This window comes from Oncorhynchus kisutch, linkage group LG15 (genome assembly GCF_002021735.2).
Source record: "Oncorhynchus kisutch isolate 150728-3 linkage group LG15, Okis_V2, whole genome shotgun sequence".
Lineage (NCBI taxonomy): Eukaryota > Metazoa > Chordata > Actinopteri > Salmoniformes > Salmonidae > Oncorhynchus > Oncorhynchus kisutch.
Genome location: NC_034188.2, coordinates 63,795,449 through 63,821,028, shown reverse-complemented (window position 1 = coordinate 63,821,028; position 25,580 = coordinate 63,795,449). Strand labels below are relative to the sequence as shown.

Here is a 25,580-nt window from a genome sequence, read left to right as displayed (position 1 = left end):
TTTGGTCTTGGCCATAGTGGAGTTTGGAGTGTGACTGTTTGAGGTTGTGGACAGGTGTCTTTTATACTGACAACAAGTTCAAACAGGTGCCATTTATACAGGTAACGAGTGGAGGACAGAGGAGCCTCTTAAAGAAGAAGTTACAGGTCTGTGAGAGCCAGAAATCTTGCTTGTTTGTAGGTGACCAAATACTTATTTTCCACCATAATTTGCAAATAAATTCATTTTAAAAAATCTGTGATTTTCAGGATTTTTTTTTCTCATTTTGTCTGTCATAGTGTAAGTGCACCTATGATGAAAATTACAGGCCTCTCATCTTTTTAAGTGGGAGAACTTGCACAATTGGTGGCTGACTAAATACTTTTTTGCACCACTGTATGTACATACAGGTTTTGGCACAGATCCAAATACAGGGCATAAGGGCAAGGTGCTTTTGAAGAGTCAGCAGTGGGTGTTTTGACGACGAAGGGGTTACATGATCTGCTTTTGGGGACCAAGGAGGAGACAAAGCCTTTCGTGAAGTGTGTGTGTATCAGTATCTTCGTGTCGAGCACCTTCTCACCTCTGAGCCGGTGGCTTCCAAGATGGTGGGATGAGCGCTCTCAGGGGCCCAGGAGATGCACTCCACCACGTGTTCGTGCTCCCGCAGCTCGGCCTTGCACTCTTTGGACGCCACCACCCACACACGCACAGTCTGGTCATTGGAGCAGCTGGCGATCAGGGTGCCATCCTGATTGGGCCGGACCATCCTCACCCACTCCCTGTGGCCCGTGAACGTCTTCACACAGTAACTGACGGGTGGGAAGAGGGGAGAAGGGTTAAAGATGGGTGCTTGCTTTGCAGAAGCATAGGGAATTTTTCAAAGAACATTTAGGCTCATGGTGAGCACTGACTGCTATTATGCAGTGTACTTACCCAGTGGCCACCTCCCACATTTTAATGGTTTTGTCCCTAGAGGCAGATACTATATGATCTCCATTGGGCATGATGGCTACGGACGAAACATTGTGATCGTGTCCTGGAAAACAAAAGACAATACAATGAGACCTTTACTGGGCGACAGGTAGCTGAGCCAGTAACCAAAAGGTTGCTGGTTCGAATTGTCAAGCAGAAAAGGTAGAACAATTCTGCCCTTGAGCAACCCCCAACAACAAATGCCCACCCAGGCACCTATGACGTCGATTTAAGGCAGCCCCCGCACCTCTGATTAAATATGGAAGACAAGTCTCGGTTTAACGCATTCAGTTGTGCCACTGACTAGGTGTCCCCTTTCCCTTGGTGACTGAAATATCTATTGGTGAAATGTTCAAGTACTGTACTTCAGACAGTGGCAGTACGAAGTTGGGCTAAAAGCATTAGCCAGCTATTCCTGCCAAAACCTTTCCATTTCTGAATGCCACCCACTTTGACAAGAAGTCCTTAACCATCCCCTTGATAAAGTCACCGGAACTAAACATGCCATAAAATAGGTTTTGTCCAAATGAGCCAATTAACATGTGTAGTGAGACAGCCAATTACACCCAGGGTGTCTTTGTTCCTGGAGAAGAGGCAGCTAATTACCTAGTCACCAGGGCAGCCATTTTTAATCTGCTAAAAAGATACAGAAATTATAAGTAGGTTCTAAAAGGCAAGCTTAAAATATGAGAAGTGTGCGTGTGTGTGTTGGGGAGCACAGTAGCCCCACAGTGCTCTACTGGCTGTTATAATAATGGGTGGTGAAAGCCTCACAAAAGGGCTGCTATCTGGTGCTGAGTGAAGAGGATAATTAAACTGACTGTCCAAAATCTCTCCTAATCTTCACTACCAAATCAGCCAGCCTGGTGGGAGGGATGCAGGGAAGGAGGGGAAGAGGATGAGAGAAGGAGAAGAAGATGGGGAGAGAAAAAGGTGTTGATGAGAAAGGGTGAGGAAAGAGGGGAAATTGGTTACGGAGAAGGGAAATTGGTTAAGGAGAATGGAAGGAGAGAAGGAAAATTAGAGGAAGAAAGGAACTCAAGGAGAATGAAAGGATGAGAATATGAGGGGATGGGAGGATGACAGGAAAGATGGCGCAGTGGAACTGGCAGGCGCAGAGAGAGAGAGATGGAGACAAAGAGAAGAGGTCCCAGAGCTCTCGTTTCTTCACAGTGTGAACACAGCCTGTCTGTTTTGGGGCAACATGCCAGCTCTAACTGACGCGGTGTAAATTACACCCAAAACGGATTGGAGAGAGACTGCTAATATCTCACACGCGCACACACACACACTGAAAACCTTTACAAGTCAAACATGGATTAAAAAATGACTTGAGTCCTAGTCAAGAGCTTATTTTCAGCTTATTTACATTAAGCATTCATATGCATTCATGTAGTATACTTCTCAGTCCGGGCAATTTGAGACATTTTGGCAGAGATTTTAAGGGGCATATGATGTCAAACGAAGTTTTGATATGTTTTAGGAGCTCTCGACAGTTCCAATGGAATAGGAAAGCCACTCCAGCGGTGTCCTCCTGTTTCAGTGGGGCCTGAAGGCACACGTAAGATATGCCGCTTCAATTTATGCAGCAATTAGGATTTAAAAGAGGGGAGGGGGCAGTGACACTGCCTAAGGACTGGTACATTTAGAGTGCTGATATGAGAAATAGCACCTTGTCTTGAGGGTGTACGTGTGTGTGTGTGTGAATACAAAAAGGCTTCTCATATTCTGCCCTCCAAATCTTAATATTAAACGGTGCAAATGACAAAATTCCTGAGAGAGACAGAGAGATGGTGAGAGAACAAGTCCCCACCGCCTATAGGAGTTAGATTGGGGAGGATATTAAGAAGTGTGGAATGGCTGGCATTAACATTAAAGCCTGTGTGACAGATCATTTGGTTGTTGTGTGAAGCTCTTTTGTTTCACTGGGTTTTCTGTGAATTGGAACAGATTGCCATGAACTTCAGTGAGGATGTGGCACCATCCAAACACATTCTCACATACACGTCGGGAATTGCTCATCCATGCTTTGCCTGAACCAAACAGACATACCTCACCATCCCTGGTCCTCCTCATAGTCTAAGACAAATAATATCCTCCAACCAGTCCCACCCATCCTCTCCTGTCCCCTCACCATGCATGGTTCTGATGCACTCAAAGCCCTGGAAGTCCCACAGCTTGATGGTCATGTCTGCAGAGCAGGAGGCCAGCAGCTTGCCAGTCTGGTCAAAGGAGATGTCCTGGACAGAGTCAGTGTGGCCCTTCAGCGTCCGCTCAAAGTCTCCCGTCTCATAGTCCCACACCTGGTGAGGAGAGAAAACACTATTTCAGCTGTCTAAACATGTCACACATGAAAATGAGAACACAAACACACCTCAGATGAGAGAGAAGATCACACATGAACACACAATTCTAAACTTCAGCTGCTGTGTGAACATAAAACACACATGAACACAAACACCTGAACAGAAACGCACACCTCGGCTGCTCTCAAATATCTAAAAAAATCTCCACAGAGCCCAAATACCACGGTCTAGTCTAGCCTGCACCCTGTGACACTGCCTCCAGGCTGAGAATGGCAGAGAGAGATGGGGATAGCAGATCATATTGATGTCATATCACAGGAGCTCCAACACACCCTGGGTGGGGTGCCAGACAAACTCTCTAGACATTAGCTACCACAATTCACTGTCTGAGATGTCTCCAGAGCTCCAAATAGCACAGAATCATGACCCTACAAGCCAGACGGCGTCTCAACATGCAAACACAGACCCCATACATATTAACATTTTCAAAATCTTCCTTGTCTGATTAAAAGACTGTTTCTAGAAGACTACATTAGTCTGTGAAGCGTATCAATTCAAATATCCTCATATTGGGATAGTCAGAAGGAAATAATCCAAAAGTAAGACTATGGTGGTTGAATAAATATGAGTGTCTATACTGACAGTGGGATTTGAGTCTTAAATAAAAAGTTCAAAAACACTAGTTTGGCTGCATCTCAAGCATAATGGCTATCACATTACCCTGTGTTTCCGGGCAGACAGGCACAGTGGGGATAAGCTTTTCCTCCACCGCTGAGCAAGCAGGGTGGTGGGGGCTGGATTTTGGCAGACAGTGACAGAAGCCCCCTCCTTCTGCCTCATTTGGGCTTTCTCCACTGCCAACTCCACCCGCCCCCTCTCCCCTCCTGTTTCAAGTCTAGTGTACCACAAAATCCACCCAGTATGGCGTGGTGTTAAATCTGCCAGTACCACCAAGACCATCACTTGGTCTGCTGAGCTTGTGCTACCTATGCAAGTGGCGGGGTAGTGAAACATGGTGGTGCAATTCCAGCTTTTATGACATTTTCATCTGCAGACCCATGTAGAATATTAGCTCAGTAAAGTGCAGTCTAGATGCACTGCAGAAGGTCATTAGGTAATAAGGTCAGAGGAAGCTAACCTGAAAATTAACTGTGCTTATGTACTGACAACAGCATGAGATTAATTTAGTGTTTATGTTAGCCACTCGTAACAATGTGGCTCTAAGAGCGAGATACAAATTGATTAAGTATTTCCACTGACCAACTGAAGATAACCTATATTCAATTGAAAGAAAAATCAAAATACCAAGGCAGTAATTAATATAGGCCTACTTGTGAGAGAAAGACACTATAAAATAGTCACTAAAATAATGGGGTCCAGTATATGCTAAAGGCATATGTCGTTCTTGCCATAAGCAGTAGTTCACCTCAAGCTGTTCAGTCTAGTTTTGTGTGACAGGGTTTCTTATCACGATGCAGAGAAAGGGAGGTGGGGGGAAGCGAGAGCGAGAGAAAGCGAAGGGAGAAAGCGAGAGCAAGAGAGTGAAATAGAGAAGGCTCACTGCTCACAAAACTTGCTGATTTAAATACTGCCAAGGTGGCGAGCTCAAGGCTGGTAACAAGTTAAAAAAAGGATTGTATAGATTTGCTACGTTAGCAGAAGGGAGAGCAGTGGACAAGGGAAGAGAGGGAGTAAGAGAGGGAAGGAGTGAGAGGAAGCAGTTTGTCCGCAGAGCACCAAAGCCCCGTGACAATTACTCCCTGCATACTAAACAAAGAGGAGGGAAAAAAAGAGACTAGTTTGACTGCAGGCAAACTAACACAGCCATAGCGGAATGTCAAAGAGAATGTCAGAGAAAGAGAGAAATATAGAGAATGTCAGAGTGTGCAGAGCTCTTAAGTTCAGCTCCCCAGTATAAGATTTAACAGCAAGGTTTGGAGGGAAAGTAGGGGACAAGAGTGAGGCGAGACAGGCCAGGAAAGAAGAGGCGGCATAAGAGGGGAGGGGGCAGATTGTGAGATTTGGGGCCTGATTGGGCCTGCTCCGGGTTGGATGGATAGCGGTTGAGGCGGAGGGGCCAGCACTCAAGCGGAAGATAAGGGGGAGGGGGGTGCTGGGAATGAAGAGGGTAGCTGGGAGGAGGTGGTGGCGAAGTAGGTGGTGCCAGAGGAGGCCCCTTGTGGTAGTGTAGTCAAATAGAGAATGAAGGGTAGCATGGCAAAACAGAGAACAGGAGTCTGATTCCACATGAATAAAATATACAGCACAAATATTTGTACGGAACAGAGGAACTGGGGCATGAAGGTATCTAGCTGTGGTAGAGCAGCAGACCAATCCTGGATGGCTGTAAAAATAGCAATGGCGGACGAATCAGGGTGAATGAATGAATAACAAGGAAGCAGAGCTTATCGCTTTGGGAATGCAGCTAAAAGCAAAACACAGTGTCCTTTTATGAACATCTCTCCTCTGTTATTGTGAAAACAATATCTAAAGAAATCAACACACTCACAGAGTATATTATACAGCATAAGCAAATCCAATGCAAGTCGATGGAGAATGAGGCCTGCTACAGCATTCTCCCTCTTTCTCTCCTTCTCTCACAAGCACGTGTCCAAAGAGTATAGTACAATACAGAAACAGCTGTGATTAACAAACGACAATGAGTGGAATCATAGATTTGGCATATTTAAGCAATAAAGCTTGAGGGGTGTGGTATATGGCGAATATACCACGGCTAAGGGTGTTCTTATGCATGACGCATCGACCATTACCGTTGTAAATTTGCCATATACCACAAACCCCCAATGTGCCTAATTGGTATTATAAATTGGTTATCAACGTAAAAAAAATAAACATTTTGTTATACGGTCTGATATAATATGGCTGTCAGCCAATCAGCATTCAGATCTCGAACCACCCAGTTTATAATTGGTCGTAGAACAGGTCAAATAACAATACTATATGCTTTAGAACAATTTAATTCTGAAATGTATTTCAAAATACATATGTTGAAGTCATTTTCTCAAAATGCCAACTTTGATTGGCACTAGAAGTATGACATTACAATATCAATGTGGCCTGATTACACACTTGTACTATGCCTTATTGGTTACAGTTGTACATACACAGTCAACACGCATACAAGTCAAGTAGATGAAGTAAGTTGCCAAGACAGCGTTGGGAAGTTGTATGGGGTGGGTTGCTGGCATCCCCTATTATGATGATCACGTTGTTTGTACATTGTTTCACTGTTTAGGCAGTCTTCAGGGACCTTGGCAACCAACCTGGAGAAAAACTTAGAAGGAGTAAAGACTGTTGATGTTTATGATGATTATTATATTCTACTGACCTTTATTGTGGCGTCCTCGGAGGCGGACACCATGACGCTGAAGACCGGGTGGAAGATGACGCGTGTGACAGGGGAGCGGTGGCCACTCAGTGCGTACTTCTCCGGCGGGCGAGGGATCCACTCTTTGGGGTCACGCTTCTGGGCTATGGGCCCACCTAGGGTGATCTCCTCCTTGGCCTCGTTCAGCTTCGACTCCAGCTCCATCACCTGGGGTCAGACATGGCAACAGACATGGCGACTCAGTTACCATCACAGTAAGATATGTGGTATTACATTATTACAGAAGGAAACTGGCTGTTTTCATCAGGTGGGAAATGTACCACTTACAATGTAAAGCACTTTGGAATACAGTACAGTGTATACTTTGTACTACGCAAGTACAAATGGCTAATATAAGCTTGCTGATACATGGAAATCTCTGCAGGCAGCTTCAGTGTACTGCTAAGCAACCACATGAGAGCCAGCCATATCAAACGATCTCATCATATCATAAGGGCATTGGGTTAACACATTCAATTCCTTGAACTGTAACCTTTTTAATATGCCGTGTATGGTGAATTTATGATCAGATGATGTTCCACCGCAGTCATGGGCCGAGACTAGCAGACAGAATCCCCACCAGCATCCCTGAAACAAACCACAAACCTTCTTTTGTAATCTGATGACTGAGGTCCATTTCTTTTCCAAAAGGCCGGCATACTTCTTATCCAATTCTTCATTCTGGTTGGGGATGAAAAGAAAGAAAGGAGTTAGGAAAAGAACGCTGCATGCACAGACACACAATCTAAGCACGGAGCTTAGCTTAGGCCTAATCAGTGGGCCCCATGGTTGCATGCAGTCTGTGGGTATACACAGTAATAAGGAATAGGATTTACACCCCTACAGCCAAACAGTGGTCGCACCACAGAGGGTCAGACTTGAGGCTAATTGTAAACACACATACACACGGAGACATACTTACGGACACACACACACACTTCTTAATCCCCCTCACACAGGCTAATCTCCTGCAGACAAGGGCTTACGCCCTCACAGTCTGCTGGGGATGGACATTAACTTCCGGGAGCCTGGCAGAGAGCGGCTTCCACCTGGAGGCAAGGCTAGCAACAGGGGTATGGCGGCCATTTTACTAAAGGGCGAGGGAGGGACCTCTGGTGCATTTTTACAGGCTGGCTAGGTTAAGGAGTAAGACAAACTTAAGTGAAATCTGTTACGGGTAGTAACAAAGATCAAGACGAGCAATTCACCTAGAAATGAGCCTACATGTTCTATTCAAGGAAGGCAGAAAGGGACAAAGAAAATAAGTGGTTGGTGTGTGTGTGGCATATGAAGCCCCTAGCTCTTGATCGTGTTGTGGGTGCCAATGAGCCAGGGGGAGGTTGAGTTACCTGCAGCTGAGCCCCACACCTGCCTCTACAACATGCTAATCAGACAGTCACACTGAGCAGGGTTACACACACCAGGTGGGTTCTCATCCGTCCTCCCACACAAGTTACAGTCTAGACAACAGCACTCCCCAAGACACATTAAGGTGGAAGCAGTCAGAAAGTGTGGTACACACAACTGCTGCCGACACCATTTCTGCGGTCTGAAATATACGTGGGGGCGCAGATTGATAACGAGGGGGCTAATTTCAATTATTATTATCAATTTGATCATATTTGTATTGTTTTCCTTCACTTTGTCCTGCACTGTTGGAGCTCAACTGGCTATGTGGCTTATAAACACTAAAAAAGGGAAAGGGATGGAGTGTTTGCTGAGAAGAGGTGGTACTTGAGGTCGACCGATTAATCGGAATGGCCGATTTCAAGTTTTCGTAATCGGAAATCTGTATTTTGGGGTGCCGATTCTTTTATACCTTTATTTAACTAGGCAAGTCAGTTAAGAACACATTCTTATTTTCAATGATGGCCTAGGAATGGTGGGTTAACTGCCTCGTTCAGGGACAAAACGACAGATTTTCACCTTGTCAGCTCGGAGAATTCAATCTTGCAACCTTACAGTTAACTAGTCCAACGCAATAACGACCTGCCTCCCTCTCGTTGCACTCCACAAGGAGACTGCCTGTTATGCGAATGAAGTAAGCCAAGGTAAGTTGCTAGCTAGCATTAAACTTATCTTATAAAAAACAATCAATCATAATCACTACTTAACTACACATGGTTGATGATATTACTAGATATTATCTAGCGTGTCCTGCGTTGCATATAATCTGACTGAGCATACAAGTATCTGACTGTGCGGTGGTAGGCAGAAGCAGGCGCGTAAACATTCATTCTAACAGCACTTTCGTGCGTTTTGCCAGCAGCTCTTCGTTGTGCGTCAAGCATTGCGCTGTTTATGACTTCAAGCCTATCAACTCCCGAGATGAGGCTGGTGTAACCGAGGTGAAATGGCTAGCTCTACTGTTACACTGGCAATACTAAAGTACCTATAAGAACATCCATAGTCAAAGGTTAAGGAAATACAAATGGTAGAGAGAAATAATCCTATAATTCCTATAATAACGACAACCTAAAACTTCTTACCTGGGAATATTGAAGACTCATGTTAAAAGGAACCACGAGCTTTCATATGTTCTCATGTTCTGAGCAAGGAACTTAAACGTTAGCTTTCTTACATAGCACATATTGCACTTTTACTTTCTTCTCCAACACTTTGTTTTTGCATTATTTAAACCAAATTGAACATGTTTCATTATTTACTTGAGGCTAAATTGATTTTATTGATGTATTATATTAAGTTAAAATAAGTGTTCATTCAGTATTGTTGTAATTGTCATTATTACAAATAAATAAATAAAAATAAAAATCGGCCGATTAATCGGTATCGGCTTTTTTGGTCCTCCAATAATCGGTATCGGCGTTGAAAAATCATAATCGGTCGACCTCTAGCCGGTACATATTTCCATTGTCTCCTCATGTGGTGTTACTAATGGGAGAGGATGAAAGAGCCATGAGGGGGAGAGGATGGAAGAGCCATGAGGGGGAGAGGTGAAGGGATAGGGGTAGCACAACACTTAACTTCTCTGGTGATTCAGTACAGTTCTATAGCAGGTCAATGGCATCAGTTCAGCTATCAAACAAACCATCAACAATTCAGATTGACAGCCTAGCCACTGTTTCAATGGGGGAGAAACAAAAGAGAAAATGTGGAAGTGAGGAGTACTGCTATAGGCACAGAGGGGAGGTGTGTGTTCTGAAGCTGAACTACAGCTCCTAGGCAGAAATAGCTCTGATGGAAAATCAGAGGTGTCCAAGAGAACAGTTGCTGCCTCGCTCAGCGCTTGGAGCGATAAAATGGGAGGAGAGGTTCACAGGATGGAGGGATGAAAGGAGTTGTGGCATTGTGTCCACGAAGAGACGAAGAGAGGTAGAGAGGGAGGAGAGAAAAATCAGATTTGCCATCTGCCAAGACCCTCTGCCGACAGCTTAACACACTCAGTCAGTCAGTGATCCACACACACACCTAATCACTGTGGTCTGCCAGTCTAATCAGCAGGGTGTGTGCAGGCAGTGCCAGACGAGAGGTGTGGCATGCTGTTTCGTATACTACCTTCAATACCACTCTGCTCACCTACATACCGCATTACATTATTTTAGGAGGTCTTAAAAGAAACCCAAGACAAAGGCTGTGTAAATGTAGCATATGGGGAAATGCCTCCATTCTCCATTGGTATAACCTACTCATTTAACAGGTAATAAATAAACTAGATTAAGGCAATGGAAGGCTGGAATTGCCAGCATCATTAGGGCAAGTTTTTAACACAATCCTGCCAAGGTGTGCCTGTGTGGTGTCAAACGTGTCAGGGAGCTTCTCTGTCCATAGCAATCTATTATTCAGGCTGTTTCCACTAACTAGGGAGGAGGAAGGACTGAACCCCTCTCCTATCTGTGCTATAGAAATATGGAGGAAATTACAAAGACGGGGAGAGAGAGAGGAAAAGAGGCAGACAGAGAGAGATCGAAGGGAGCATTTACATGTTACCCTGCCACATGTCTTTGCTCTTTGTTTTGTCTTGTTTGAGGAGAGATTGTACATTGAGGTAATTCAAAGGGCTTTAGCTGCTAGCTACCTGCCATTACATTAGCTCTGATAGAGATAGTAAGGAAGACAGTATATCTTCAGCTTCTGTTCCACTACCTGACTGCAGCTTCTCCTTCTCCCTCGTGTGTGTGTGTGTGTGTGTCAGACAACCTAATAATGACTCTAGATTCCCTTAACTGGGCTCAATTGGCTTCAGTCAGACTTGTGTCTGGGTCAATTAAAAGGGGGAATAAAGTGGAAATTAAAGTGGTATTGTTTGGGTAAATAGGCTTGATTTATAGTGAGCGTGTATTATTGTGTGCGTTTGTGTGTAATGTTCCATAGTTACTCACCACGTCTAATTCTGCCTCCTTCTTGAAAGTTGAATATGCCTCTTCATATCCATTTGAACGAAGGTAATCAGCTATCGCTCGATTTCTGAAATAGGACAAAAGAAACCAATTAGTTATCTTATTAAAAGCAGTTGAGATTAGAGTTTCTCTTGATAAGAAGATGAGACATTTATCTTTAAAATGGAGAAAAGGCTTGAGTCAGGGATTTGACTACAGGTAAAACAAAGAAAGAAAATAAGTGTTTCTGAGTAACAAGTAAATTGCATTGGTCTTTTGTTTGACATGTGTTAAATAGAAAAATAACACGCACGGCCACACGCTCACAGACCAATTTGACACAGATAGATAGCACATGTGTCTGCTGTCGATAATGAGCTCTTGTTGCTCTGGGCAGATAATGGAGGAATCACTCCCCACAGAGTAGAGAGAAAATGAAAACTAGACTACTGTACACCACAGAAACACCTGCAGACAGACACGCACACGCTCTCCTGACACACAGCTTTTCTACAAAATCCTTCACATGAAGCCAAGTGAAAGCCGAGCTAGAGGTATGAGATGAGATGTTGAGATAGACATGACAATAGACCAGGCAGACAGAAGCAAACACAGTAAAATGACTGCCTGCCTCTTCCTCTCTTTGTTCAGGTTTGGGACAATAGACACACACTCAGAGGGACAAGCACACACACATACGCTTAACTGAGCTGTAGATCAACCCTAGGACTACAACTCAGGCTAAATTTACCCATCAAGGGCTAGGTTATTTCAGTGGCAAAAGTCATTCAGCTGAAACTGTTGTCTAAACCAGGGTTTCCGTTAGGAAAATGTAGCGCAGGACATTTGACTAGTAACATTTTAATTTAACGGGCCCATATCTATCGGTTAATACCCTCTGTAGTGACTTGCGGACGGAGGCCGAGCAGTTGCTTACCAGGCAGTGACGCAACCAGTCAGGATGCTCTCGATGGTGTGGCTGTAGAACTTTGAGGATCCGAGTACCCAGTGCCAAATCTTTTCAGTCCCCTGAAGGGGAAATAGGCTTTGTCGTGCCCTCTTCACAACTGTCATGGTGTGCTTAGACCATGATAGTTTGTTGGTAATGTGGACACGAAGGAAATTGAAGCTCAACCTGGTCAGAGACCTGGCCGTCTCGTTGTTGTCAGTGATCAGGCTACTGCTGTGTCATCAGCAATCTTAAATGATGGTGTTGGGAGTCAGGCCTGGCCATTCAGTAATGAGTGAACAGGGAGTACAGGACGGGATTGAGCACACACCCCTGAGGTGCCCCTGTGTGGAGGATCAGCGTGGCGGATGGGTTGTTACCTGCCCTTCCTACCTGGGGGCGGCCCGTCAGGAAGTCCAGGATCCAGTTGCCGAGTGAGATGTTTAGTCCCAGGGCCCTTAGCTTATTGATGAACTTTGAGGGCACAATGGTGTTGAACGCTGAGCTGTAGTCAATGAATAGCATTCTCAAAGGTATTCCTTTTGTCCATGCGGAAAAGGGCACTGAAGTGCAATAGAGATCGAGCATCATCTGTGGATCTGGTGGGGCGGTATGCAAATTGGAGTGGGTCTAGGGTTTCGGGGATAATGGTGTTGATGTGAGCCATGGCCACAGGCATGAGTGCTACGGGTTGGTAGTCATTTAGGCAGGTTGCCTTTGTGTTCTTGGGCACAGAGTCGATGGTGGTCTGCTTAAAACATGTATTACAGACTCAAACAGGGCGGGGTTGAAATGCACTTGGCACTTGCCAGTTGGTCAGCGCATGCTTGGAGTACACGTCCTGGTAATCCGTCTGGCCCTGCGGCCTTGTGAATGTTGACCGCATTTTTTTTTTAAAGGTCTTACTTACATCGGCTGCGGGGAGAGTCATCACACAGTTATCGGCAACAGCTGATGCTCTCATAGAAGTAATTTAGCTTGTCGTGGGTGTGCTTCCCTTTGTAGTCTGTAGTAGTTTGCAAGCCCTGCCACATCCAACAAGCATCAGAGCCGGTGTAGAATGATTCGATCTTAGCCCTGTATTGACGATTTGCCTTTTTGATGGTTCGCCGGAGGGCATAGCGGGATTTCTTATAAGCTTCCGGGTTAGAGTCCCGCTCCTTGAAAGCGGCAGCTCTACCCTTTAGCTCAGTGTGGTTGTTGCCTGTAATCCATGGCTTCTGGTTGGGGTGAATGTACAGTCACAGTGGGGACGATGTCATCGATGCACATATTGGTGAAGCCAGTGACTGATGTGTACTCCTCAACACCATTGGAAGAATCCTGGAACATATTCCAGTCTGTGCTAGCAAAATGGTCCTGGGGCTTAGCATCTGCTTCATCTGATCACTATTTTATTGACCGAGTCACTGGTGTTTCCTACTTTAGGAGGATAGAATTATGGTCAATTTGCCAAATGGAGGGTGAGGGAGAGCTTTGTACACATCTGTGTGTGTGTGGAGTAAAGGTGGTCTAGAGTTTTATTCCCTCTGGTTGCACATTTAACATGCTGGTAGAAATGAGGTAAAACTCATTTAAGTTACCTTACATTAAAGTTCCAGGCTACTAGAAGTGCCGCCTCTGGATGAGCGTTTTATTGTTTGCTTATGGCCGTATACAGCTCAATGAGTGCGGTCGTACGGCCAGCATCGGTTTGAGGTGGTAAATAGACAGCTATGAATAATATCGATAAACTCTTGGTAAATAGTGTGCTCTACAGCTTATCATGACATACTCTACATCAGGTGAGCAAAACCTTGACACTTCCTTAAATATCGTGCACCAGCTGTTTACAAACATACAAAGACTGCCACCCCTGGTCTTACCAGAGGCTACTGTTATATCCTGCGATAGTTTATAACCTGCTATTCATGTCGTCATTCAGCCACGACACCATACACTTGTATGAGGCTGCTCGGCCATAGAAACCCATGATGATACACCATCCTATCTGGTTTGAGCTTAGTGGGACTATCATTTATTTTTCAACGGGACAATGACCCAACACACCTCCAGGCTGAGTAAGGGCTATTTGACCAAAGAGAAGTGTGATGAGTGCTCCATCAGATGACCTGGCCTCCACAATTAACCGACCTCAACCCAATTGATATGATTCGGGATGAGTACAATCGCAGAGTGAAGGACAAGTACTTAGCATATATGTGGGAACTCCTTCAAGACTGTTGGAAAAGCATTCCAGATGAAACTGGTTTAGAGAGAGAATTCCAAGACAGTGCAAAGCCATCAAGGCAAAGGTTGGCTGCAATGAAGAATCTAAAATGAACTCAGCAAAAAAAGATACATCCTCTCACTGTCAACTGCGTTTATTTTCAGCAAACTTAACATGTGTAAATACTTGTATGAACATAAGATTCAACAAATGAGACAAACGGAACTAGTTCCACAGACAAGTAACTAACAGAAATGGTATAATGTGTCCCTGAACAAAAAACAAAAAGGGGGGGGGGGGGGGGGGTCAGACTCAAAAAAGTAACAATGCAGCTGGTGGCCACACCAGATACTAAGAACTGCAGTGGATCTCCTCCTCATGGTCTGCACCAGATTTGCCAGTTCTTGCTGTGAGATGCAGCCCCAATCTTCCACCAAGGCACCTGCAAGTTCCCGGACATTTCTCGGGGGAATGGCCCTAGCGCTCATCCTCCGATTCAACAGGTCCCAGACGTGCTCACATGGGATTGAGATCCAGGCTCTTTGCTGGCCATGGCAGAACACTGACATTCCTTGTCTTGCAGGAAATCACGCACAGAACAAGCAGTATGTTTTTTTTTTGTGCCGAGTTTAAATTTTGATTTGTTTAACAATTTATTGGTTACTACATGATGAAAATATGTGTAATTTCGTTTTGATGCCTTCACTATTATTCTACAATGTAGAAAACAATAAAAATAAACTCTTGAGTAGGAGTCCAAACTTTTGACTGGTCCTGTAAAGAATTCAGACCCTTTACTCGGTCCTTTGTTGAAGCACCTTTGGCACCTTACAGCCTCGAGTCTTCATGGGTATGACACTACAAGCTTAGCACACCTGTATTTGGGGAGTTTCTCCCATTCTTGTCTGCTCATCCTCTCAAGCTCTGTCAGATTGGATGGGGAGCGTTGCTGCACAGCTATTATCAGGTTTCTCCAGAGATGTTCGATCGGGTTCAATACCGGGCTCTGGCTGGGCCACTCAAGGACATTCAGAGACTTGTCACAAAGCCACTCCAGCATTGTCTTGCCTGTGTGCTTAGGGTCTTTGTCCTGTTGCAAAGTAAACCTTCGTCCCAGTCTGAGGTCCTGAGCACTCTGGGGCAGGTTTTCATCAAGTCCAATCAATTGGAAATACCACACGTGGACTCCAATGCAGTTGTAGAAACATCAAGGATGATCAATCGCACTGGGTTTTTTCTTCTCTCCGACAATTAACAGACAAGAGCTGGCTCTTACCTGCTAACAGAAACCCTGGTCTGAACGGAATTAATTTATAGTGAGAACGGAAATGTGAGTTTAAGATGGATAATAGGTGTCAAAGCTTGAGGGTTTATTCTCTCATCATTGGATGGGTCTGGGCGTGTGGGCATTGGGTAAAGGCTATTCACCTGACAGAAAAATGACTTGAAAGAATAAAAAAGGTGTTGTGCTTGGCACTGAGACTCAGAGGCTGGCTGGCTTTAAAGTGGTGCGTGTGTGGTTGACAGTCTGTCAGCAGAGCATGTAGCTGGCCTGGCAGCCTGACTGCACCCTGCCCTTTCCCACCCATCCCTCCTGTATCCCCGTCTCCTTCCAGATGACAGAAGCCGTGTGATTACAGCTGAAGGTCAGCAGGAGGTTATCGCTCATGTGACATCCTGCTGCAGGTCTGGGGAGGAGGTTGGTGTAAATGAGTAGCGAGGAAGTGTCTTTGCACGTCTGTGTGTGTCTGGTGTGTACCGTGTTTCCCTAGTCACCCAGGTCCAGCAGACAGAAACCCTTAAAGCATATTGGTCGTGCGTGTCATGACGTTGGCCTGGGGGTAGGTTTATGACAGTCATAAATACCTCTCTACCCCACTGATGTTACATTTGCAAACCCCTTTGGTTAACAGAGATTCTTGGAACATCAGAAGGTGGGAGGAAATGAACTATATTCTGGTAATCCGACCAATTGAACATATGCGGTGGTACTTAATGAATATGATGTCAGTTCAGTTGTCATCTGATACATTCTCATCAATGATAACATGACAAACTCTACAGTGTAAAGTCTGCTCAATCAGTGGCCCGCCCCTGTGAAGGGACGTAGGCTATAAAACTTTTCAAACACGCCCTCCTCTCCCTTCCTATATAAAGCCTTCACGACAATATAACCTCCTGTTCCGAGGCTGTGAGGACGACGGTCCGATGTCAGAATGGTTCAGATAATAACTACAGAACGAAGCCAACATCAGCATGAGCTTTGGTTGCGAATGGTATGAACTTTGAACTCTTATTCACTACAGAAGTGATACCTCCTAGCCGTTGAGTTAGCAACAGCAGCTGCAAACTAGGGTTAGGAAGGAACAGACCGAGTATCCCGTCTACCACTCAACGACGTTACTACAACGTATCCAATTTACCAGAGAGAGACTTTCTTCAAAGGACAAAGGACTCGGTTTGGCAATACGGCCTTCCATCTACCACCAACCTACCGAAGCGCAGCTCAGAGTAAATATTTATTGCATTTTCCTTTTCCAAATGGGCGGTAATTTAGAATGGAAAAGATACTGTATTTACGATAGCACAGCTTCGCCCTTTGTTCCTCAGTCTTCCCACTCTTTCACTCAAACTCAGACCCCTTTCTTTTGTGTAACCAGCTGTCATATCTGTTCCGCCCACTAGGGACATTTTCCTTTATGACGTAATTTGTAATCAAGTTATGATTTAATTATGTGTATGTGTAATTCTGTGTGATTAGTTAGGTATTTAGTAAATAAATTATTAAACCCAATTTTGTATTGCTAATTCAACTTGTTAGCAGGGTTCGTGCAGATAACCAAGAATTTACAACGTTCAGATGAGACTGAATTAAGGTGACGATTAATATTGACTGCTATTGATGTAAAATATTACTAGGTCTTAAATATTCTTGTGGTGCCCCGACTCTCTACTTAATTACATTTACACGATTAGCTCAATCAGGTAATATTAATTACGGAGAAATGATTTTATAGAAAAGCATGTCATATCACTTAATCCGGCATAGCCAAAGACACGACATGCGTATGTACTTTGTGTTATCCTGAGCTGCAACAGAAGTCAGTCTGACTCTGGGGCTGCTTGCTACAGCAGACAATGGTTTTCTGTGGGCCTCTCAGTTGAGCCGGGGCAAACAAAAGATCCTCAGTGTCATCTGTGTCAGATATTAAAGAACCCAAACCTGCCACAGCCTGTTCTGACCTTTCCTCCAGATAAGCACAAGACCCTGCACGAGGGCTAGCAGAGCCTGGAGAGAGATAGACATCACCGCTATCTCGATTCAGATTCATTAAACCCTTACACTACCACACCACTTACCTTCCTACTAGAGGTCGACCGATAAATCGGAATGGCCGATTAATTTAGGGCCGATTTCAAGTTCATAACAATTACATTTTTGGGATCCGATAAAATAAAATAAAGTTGTATACCTTTATTTAACTAGGCAAGTCAGTTCAGAACATATTCTTATTTTCAATGACGGCCTAGGAACGGTGGGTTAACTGCCTTGTTCAGGGGCAGAACGACAGATTTTTACCTTGTCAGCTCAGGGATTCAATCTTGCAACATTACGGTTAACTAGTCCAACGCTATAACCACCTGCCTCTCGTTGCACTCCATGAGGAGACTGCCTGTTACGCGAAAGCAGTAAGCCAAGGTAAGTTGCTAGCTAGCATTAAACTTATCTTATAAAAAACAATCAATCATAATCACTAATTATAACTACACATGGTCGATGATATTACTAGTATATCTAGCGTGTCCTGCATTGCATATAATTGATGCGACGCTGGGGGATGATTTAACAAAAGCGCATTTGCGAAAAAAGTGCAATCGTTGGACGACTGTACCTAACCATAAACACCAATGCCTTTCTTAAAATCAATAGAAGTATATATTTTTAAACCTGCATATTTAGCTAAAATAAATCCAGGTTAGCAGGCAATATTAACCAGGTGATAGTGTCACTTCTCGTGCACGCAGAGTCAGGGTATATGCAACAGTTTGGGCAGCCTGGCTCATTGCGAAATAATTTGCATAATTATGACATAACATTGAAGGTTGTGCAATGTAACAAGAATATTTTAGACTTCGGGATGCCACCCGTTAGATAAAATACCGAATGGTTCCGTAAAGTCTATGATTTGATAGAGCAGTCTGACTGAGCGATGGTAGGCAGCAGCAGGCTCGTAAGCATTCACTGAAATAGCACTTTCGTGCGTTTTGCCAGCAGCTCTTCGCAAGCACAACGCTGTTTATGACTTCAAGTCTATCAGCCTAATGGCTGGTGTCACTGATGTGAAATGGCTAGCTAGTCAGTGGGGTGCGGGCTAATAGCGTTTCAAACGTCACTCGCTCTGAGACTTGGAGTCGTTGTTCCCCTTGCTCTGCAAGGGCCACGGCTTTTGTGGAGCGATAGGTAACGCTGCTTCGAGTGTGGCTGTTGTCGATGTGTTCCTGGTTCGAGCCCAGGTAGGAGCGAGAGGGACGGAAGCTATACTGTTACACTGGTAATACTAAAGTGCCTATAAGAACATCCAATAGTCAAAGGTATATGAAATACAAATTGTAGAGAGAGAAATAGTCCTATAATTCCTATATTAACTACAACCTAAAACCTCTTACCTAGGAATATTGAAGTCTCATGTTAAAAGGAACCAACTTTCATTCTCATGTTCTGAGCAAGCAACTCAAACGGTAGCTTTTTTACATGGAACATATTGCACTTTTACTTTCCCAACACTTTGTTTTTGCATTATTTAAACAAAATTGAACATGTTTCATTATTTGAGGCTAAATTGATTATTATTGGTGTATTCTATTAAGTTAAAATAAGTGTTCAATCAGTATTGTTGTAATTGTCATTATTACAAAGAGATCAATAAAAATTGGCCGATTAATCGGTATCGGCTTTTGTTGGTGCTAAAATAATTGTTGTCGGCGCTGAAAAATCATAATCCGTCGACCTCTACTTCCTACTACCAACTTGATGGGGGATGAGCATACATCGGAGTCTGGTCCCTGACCAGTAACAACTTTTATAGTGAACTACAAGGGTAGACGGGGGGGAATGAGAAGCCAATTCATTACTCTACCTCAGATAGGAACAGGAGCAAAAAGATGCTGCAGTACTGCAGTCAGACTGACTGCAGAGAGCCCAGCTATTCCCTCCTCACCCTGGCTCAACCTCTGGGGGGATACTATATAAATAAAAACACGCATAACAAATTCACTATGCGGCAGGAACAGAGGGAGAAAGAGGGACAGAGAAAAGAGAGAAAAAAGAGGGAAAGAGAAAAGGGAGAGAAATAAAAGGGGAGAAAGAGAAAAAGAGTGAGAAAGAAAGGGGTAGATAGGACAGAGAGAGCAAGCAGGCTGGTTCATGGCTAGCAGCCCACAGTGAGACAAAGTGAGAGGAAGCAGTGTGGTTGGTATCAGTGAGTGGGCCACCATAGGCAGAGGCAACAAGACATGCTCAGAGTACATGCTGTACCTACCAGGTGTTGACCAATTCAACACAGACCGATGTCACACATATCAACTCTCCATCTAAACAGTGACTGGCAAATGGACTATGTCATGCTACTTACTAAAAAGACAGCCAATCCCCAACCCCACCCTTTCTATAAAAAAAACTGCATGATCACAAGAAACTTTTCATCTAATGAGGCTTTCACCAGCCATTGCACCCATACGCGAGTAGACAAGTTCCACAAAACGTATAACAACCCTAAACATAGGCTGAATGCAGCAGAGGGGGCAATGCTGGTACTCAAATGGCACAGATATGAGACAGTACAGTAAGAGCTGTTCCATGAAAAATAAACCAGAGTGGTATGACAGAGAGAGAGAGAAATCACACAGTGAGAGAGGAGAGAGAGCAGCTGCATAACCTCATCCCTCTAATACAGAGCTAGCCAGCCAGCCTGTAAGTCGATGACATCACTTCCTGTTGAGCTAGCTTCGCACCACACATATCTCCTTCAAGATCACCACCACAGATCCGCCATTCTGCTACTGCACAGCTTTCACACTGCACCATCCCTAATTCACGATGAAATGAATTTTGCCACAAAGCTCTTCAGACCTGGTGCGACATGTTTCTAATCTAGTTTCAGTTTTGCCTTTTAGATCATAATGAATAATATTACATGGACAGGGGGGGGGCTGATCCTAGATCAGCACTCCAACTCCGAGACACTTGATACATACTGCCCAGTCTTATACCTTACAGCAACCCATAGATTAAAAGACATGCCCACATTTCAGAAAGTCTACACTCGATCAATCGTGACTGTCCCAATCATTACCACGCAATGGGCTACTTATCTTTCTTATTACTGGTCAATCAATCTAGGCTATGAAACCATACTTTCTGACTTGCCTGCCAGGACACCATCTAGCCTACGGCGGCGCATCTGTCTGTAACAAGGTTTCTCAGGTACACTTTAGATCACAGCAGTCGGCAAGATGTATAGACCTGCAGAATATTTCAACAATAGCCTATAGGCATCGCTTATAAGACATTCAATGATCTGTCTGAATCTTGTCACAAATAGAATTATATTCCTTTAGAAATAGATATTAAATTCTATGTACATGTAAGTCAAGTCTGATCGTATATGCTTGTTAGGTGTAGCTATGCCCTGCAGACATGGTTTTAAAATAAGCTAGCATTTGTTTTCTTAGCTGCCTGAAGTGCCGGATGGGTGGAATTTACACTTTTAGGACTACTCCATCGCAATCTCAATCAAGTGCAGCTAAAGTACTTGAAAGATAATATATTTCAACTAGGGAAGCACATTTTGTAAAAAAAATGTAACCTTTATTTAACCAGGTAGGCTAGTTGAGAACAAGTTCTCATTTACAACTGCGACCTGGCCAAGATAAAGCAAAGCAGCACGACACATACAACACAGAGTTACACATGGAGTAAAACAAACATACAGTCAATAATACAGTAGAAATATTTGTCTATATACAATGTGAGTAAATGAGGTGAGACAAGGGAGGTAAAGGCAATAAATAGGCCATGGTGGCAAAGTAAATACAATATAGCAATTAAAACACTTTGACAGTAGATGAGACTGCAAAGAAGAAATACTGGGGTGCAAAGGAGCAAAATAAATAAATACAGTAGGGGAAGAGGTAGTTGTTTGGGCTATATAAAGATGGGCTATGTACAGGTGCAGTGATCTGTGAGCTGCTCTGACAGCTGGTGCATAAAGCTAGTGAGGGAGATATGAGTCTCCAGTGTCAGAGATTTTTGTAGTTCGTTCTAGTCATTGGCAGCAGAGAACTGGAAGGAGAGGGGGCCAAAGTAGGAATTGGCTTTGGGGGTGACAAGTGAGATATACCTGCTGGAACGCGTGCTACGGGTGGGTGCAACTATGGTGACCAGCGAGCAGAGATAAGGCAGGACTTTACCTAGCAGGGTCTTGTAGATGACCTGGAACCAGTGGGTTTGGCAACCAGTATGAAGCGAGGGCCAGCCAAAGAGAGCGTACAGGTCGCAGTGGTGGGTAGTATATGGGGCTTTGGTGACAAAAACGGATGGCACTGTGATAGACTGCATCCAATTTGTTGAGTAGGGTGTTGGAGGCTATTTTGTAAATGACATAGCCGAAGTCGAGGATCGGTAAGATGGTCAGTTTTACGAGGGTGTGTTTGGCAGCATGAGTGAAGGATGCTTTGTTGCGAAATAGGAAACCAATTCTAAATTTAACTTTGGATTGGAGATGTTTTATGTGAGTCTGGAAGGAGAGTTTACAGTCTAACCAGACACCTAGGTATTTGTAGTTGTCCACATATTCTAAGCCAGAACCGTCCAGAGTAGTGATGCTGGACGGGCGGGCAGGTGCAGGCAGCGATCGGTTGAAGAGCATGCATTTAGTTTTACTTGTATTTAAGAGCAGTTGAAGGCCATGGAAGAAGAGTTCTATGGCATTGAAGCTCGTCTGGAGGGTTGTTAAAACCTCTTAGAGCTCCCCCCCTACTTTGTGCAATTTCCACCTGAAGACATACCCAAATCTAACAGCCTGTAGCTCAGGCACAGAACCAAGGATATGCATATACTTGGTACCATTTCAAAGAAAACACTCTGAAGTTTGTGTAAATGTGAATTGAATGTAGGAGAATATAACACAATAGATCTGGTTTAGATAAAACAATGGAAATAAAACATACGTTTTTTATTTTTATATCATCATCTTTAAAATGAACAAGATAAAACAAACATTCAGATAGGATGATGGGTACAATTTCAGTGAAAAATATAAAGAGGGCAACAGTACTTGAACAAAGTTTAAGAATGATAACTTCCAAAATGAGTGTGCTTACATGACATTTATCATGAAGTCACCCAGGTGTCCCACACAAGTAGCACAAATGTATCCAAGTGGCCAAATTGGTGAAGGTATACATTTTGAAACAAATAACTATATACAAAATACCAAAATGGTATTCTAACACCCCCCCCCCCCCCCCCCCCCCCCCAAAATGGAGAAAAATATGAAGAAAATAAATAAATAAATATATATACACACACATTTATCAAATAACATGGGTAACTATTTACACACTTTCAATATTTGGAAGACCCTCAGTCCTCTATCAAATCAAATCAATTTATATAGCCCCAGCCTAAAACCCCAAACAGCAAGCAATGCAGGTGTAGAAGCACAGTGGCTAGGATAAACTCCCTAGAAAAGGCAAAAACCTAGGAAGAAACCTAGAGAGGAACCAGGCTATGAGGGGTGGCCAGTCCTCTTCCGGCTGTGCCGGGTGGAGATCACAGTGGTTGTAGAGGGTGCAACAGGACAGCACCTCAAGAGTAAAAAGGAACAGTTTAGGGTTCCATAGCCGCAGGCAGAACAGTTGAAACTGGAACAGCGGCAAGGCCAGGTGGACTGGGGACAGCAAGGAGTCATCATGCCAGGTAGTCCTGACGCATGGTCCTAGGGCTCAGGTCCTCCGGGAGAGAGAAAGAGAGAATTAGAGAGAGCATACTTAAATTCACACATGACACCGGATAAGACTGACAGTGTCACTTTGAAAGATAATGTTCATTTAGAATAGTTTCACATATGATCGCTGTATCAACAGGTATAATAAACATACATATACATATACATATATATATATATATATATATATATATATATATATATATATATATATATATATATATATATATATATATATATAGACAGTACAGGGAACATAAGGTTGAATACATTATTATGACCTGCTAGATCTGTCTCTTTTATATGACATTTCAGCTAGATCTACTGTCTCTATTATATTACAACAGACCAGCTGTATCTACTGTCTCCATTTCACTTTGGCCATTGTTGTGTGGGCCTGCCCTCCCCTCAACAGCCTCAAATAGGCTATTTCATGTGGGTTGGGGTGGGGAGGCAGACACACGCATCTCACATTTCATGACATTACATGTTTATATATTGCTTCTAAAATAAAAAATAAATAAAAAAAATCTAATAATATTTTATATTATTAATTTCAAACATGGGCATTAGCATGATAAGAACTTACCAGTCCAAAACGATGTCCTCTCCCGTTCAAAAGATATTCCTCCACAATCGCTAAATGAATCGTCCTACAACAATCTCTGTCTTACCTTCCCAATCAATTTATTCAAAAATTGTGTGTACATCTGTATATATAGACTTAGATTTAGCTTTCCCTGACTTAGTCGCCATAATGATTGATATATAAACAGCTGAATCTGCGCGTTTACCAAACAATGCAGTGCGTAATATGTGTTTCTCCTTCGGGTATGAAACCTCAATAAGGAATGACTCACTTTACGCCGGAGCTTACTACATGGGTTGGTCTTGCAACACATAAACATGGCCTATTGCTGTTTAGCTCAGCTCATTGGCTATCTACCCAGCTAGATTTCAAGACGATCAGTGGTCATTGGGTTAAAAGACAGTCAATCAACAAAACAGCGGGCAAATCATTGGTGCACAATGTCACGACTTGTCTTTAAATCGGTTTCTTTCAGTCAATACGTCCCTCGAAATGGCCCATCAGGTTTGATTGTGTTACAAACCATCGATGTTACAAACAAACCAGTTGATTGCTGTGAAACCAAACATGACTGGAAAAGTCACATTCTGTGTGGGTTATTTACCTGGAATGTGTCGTCGAAAATGGAATGAGACGGAATTCACAACACAAGCAGTTCACAAATGTTTCGTGTTAGGCTATAAAAACGGATTTTATCAAACAAAAGATCATTCATTGTGTAACAATGAGCATTGGAATTGCAAACAGATGAAGATCAAAGGTAAACAATGCATTTCAATGCAGTTTGTGAATATGTTATGCCTGTGCTGGTTAAAATGGTTGTTTTTTATATGGGGCTCTATGCTCAGATAATCGCATCGTATTATTTCGCAGTAAATCCTTTTTTAAATCTGACAACGCAGTTGGATTAGCAAGAGTCTCGGCTTTCGATACGTGAGACACTTGTATTTTCATGAATGTTTAATATGACTATTTATGTAGGGTTCCGTGCGCAGAGAGGTTAATACAATGTCCAAAGAATGGCCAGAAGTATACGGAATGGTGTCATCTGCATAGAGGTGGATCAGAGACTCACCAGCAGCGACATCATTGATATTTAGAGAGAAGAGAGTCAGCCCAAGAATTGAACCCTGTGGCACCCCCATAAAGACTGCCAGAGGCCCGGACAACAGGCCCTCCGATTTGACAGACTGAACTCTGTCTGAGAAGTAGTTGGTGAACCAGGCGAGGCAATCATTTGAGAAACCAAGGCTGTTGAGTCTGCCGATGAGGATGTGGTGATTGACAGAATCGAAAGCCTTGGCCAGGTCAATGAATACGGCTGCACAGTATTGTTGCTTATTGATGGCGGTTAAGATATCGTTTAGAACCTTGAGTGTGGCTTAGGTGCACCCATGACCAGCTCTGAAATGAAATTCGAAATGATTCGAAATGGTCGGTGACCTGTTTGTTAACTTGGCTCTTGAAGACCTTAGAAAGGCAGGGTAGGGTAGATATAAGTCTTTAGCAGTTTGGGTCAAGAGTGTCCCCACCTTTGAAGAGGGGGATGACCGCAGCTGCTTTCCAATCTTTGGGAATCTCAGACGACATGAAAGAGAGGTTGAACAGGCTAGAAATAGGGGTTGCAACAATTCCGGCAGATAATTTTAGAAGGAAAGGGTCCAGATTGTCTAGCCCGGCTGATTTGTGGGGGTCCAGATTTTGCAGCACTTTCTGAACATCAGCCGACTGGATTTGGGAGAAGGAGAAATGGGGAAGGCTTGGGCGAGTTGCTGTGGGGGGTGCAGTGCTGATGACCGGGGTATGGGTGGCAAGCATGGCCAGCTGTAGAAAAATGCTT

General features: G+C 43.7%; 1 protein-coding gene across 2 annotated transcripts in view; it reads right to left on the bottom strand.

Annotated features, from left to right (window-relative positions):
• The window catches only part of LOC109905665 (lissencephaly-1 homolog A), a 62,976-nt gene that overhangs the window by 13,079 nt on the left and 24,317 nt on the right, over window positions 1–25,580 (bottom strand). For both annotated transcript variants that reach the window (XM_020503181.2, XM_031790781.1), the window contains exons 3-8: window positions 10,989–11,073; window positions 7,255–7,329; window positions 6,610–6,816; window positions 3,089–3,257; window positions 916–1,018; window positions 563–791 (exon numbers count right to left, since the gene is read on the bottom strand). In XM_020503181.2, coding sequence (XP_020358770.1) covers window positions 563–791; window positions 916–1,018; window positions 3,089–3,257; window positions 6,610–6,816; window positions 7,255–7,329; window positions 10,989–11,073 — 868 coding nt within the window. The remainder of the gene's footprint in view (window positions 1–562; window positions 792–915; window positions 1,019–3,088; window positions 3,258–6,609; window positions 6,817–7,254; window positions 7,330–10,988; window positions 11,074–25,580) is intronic.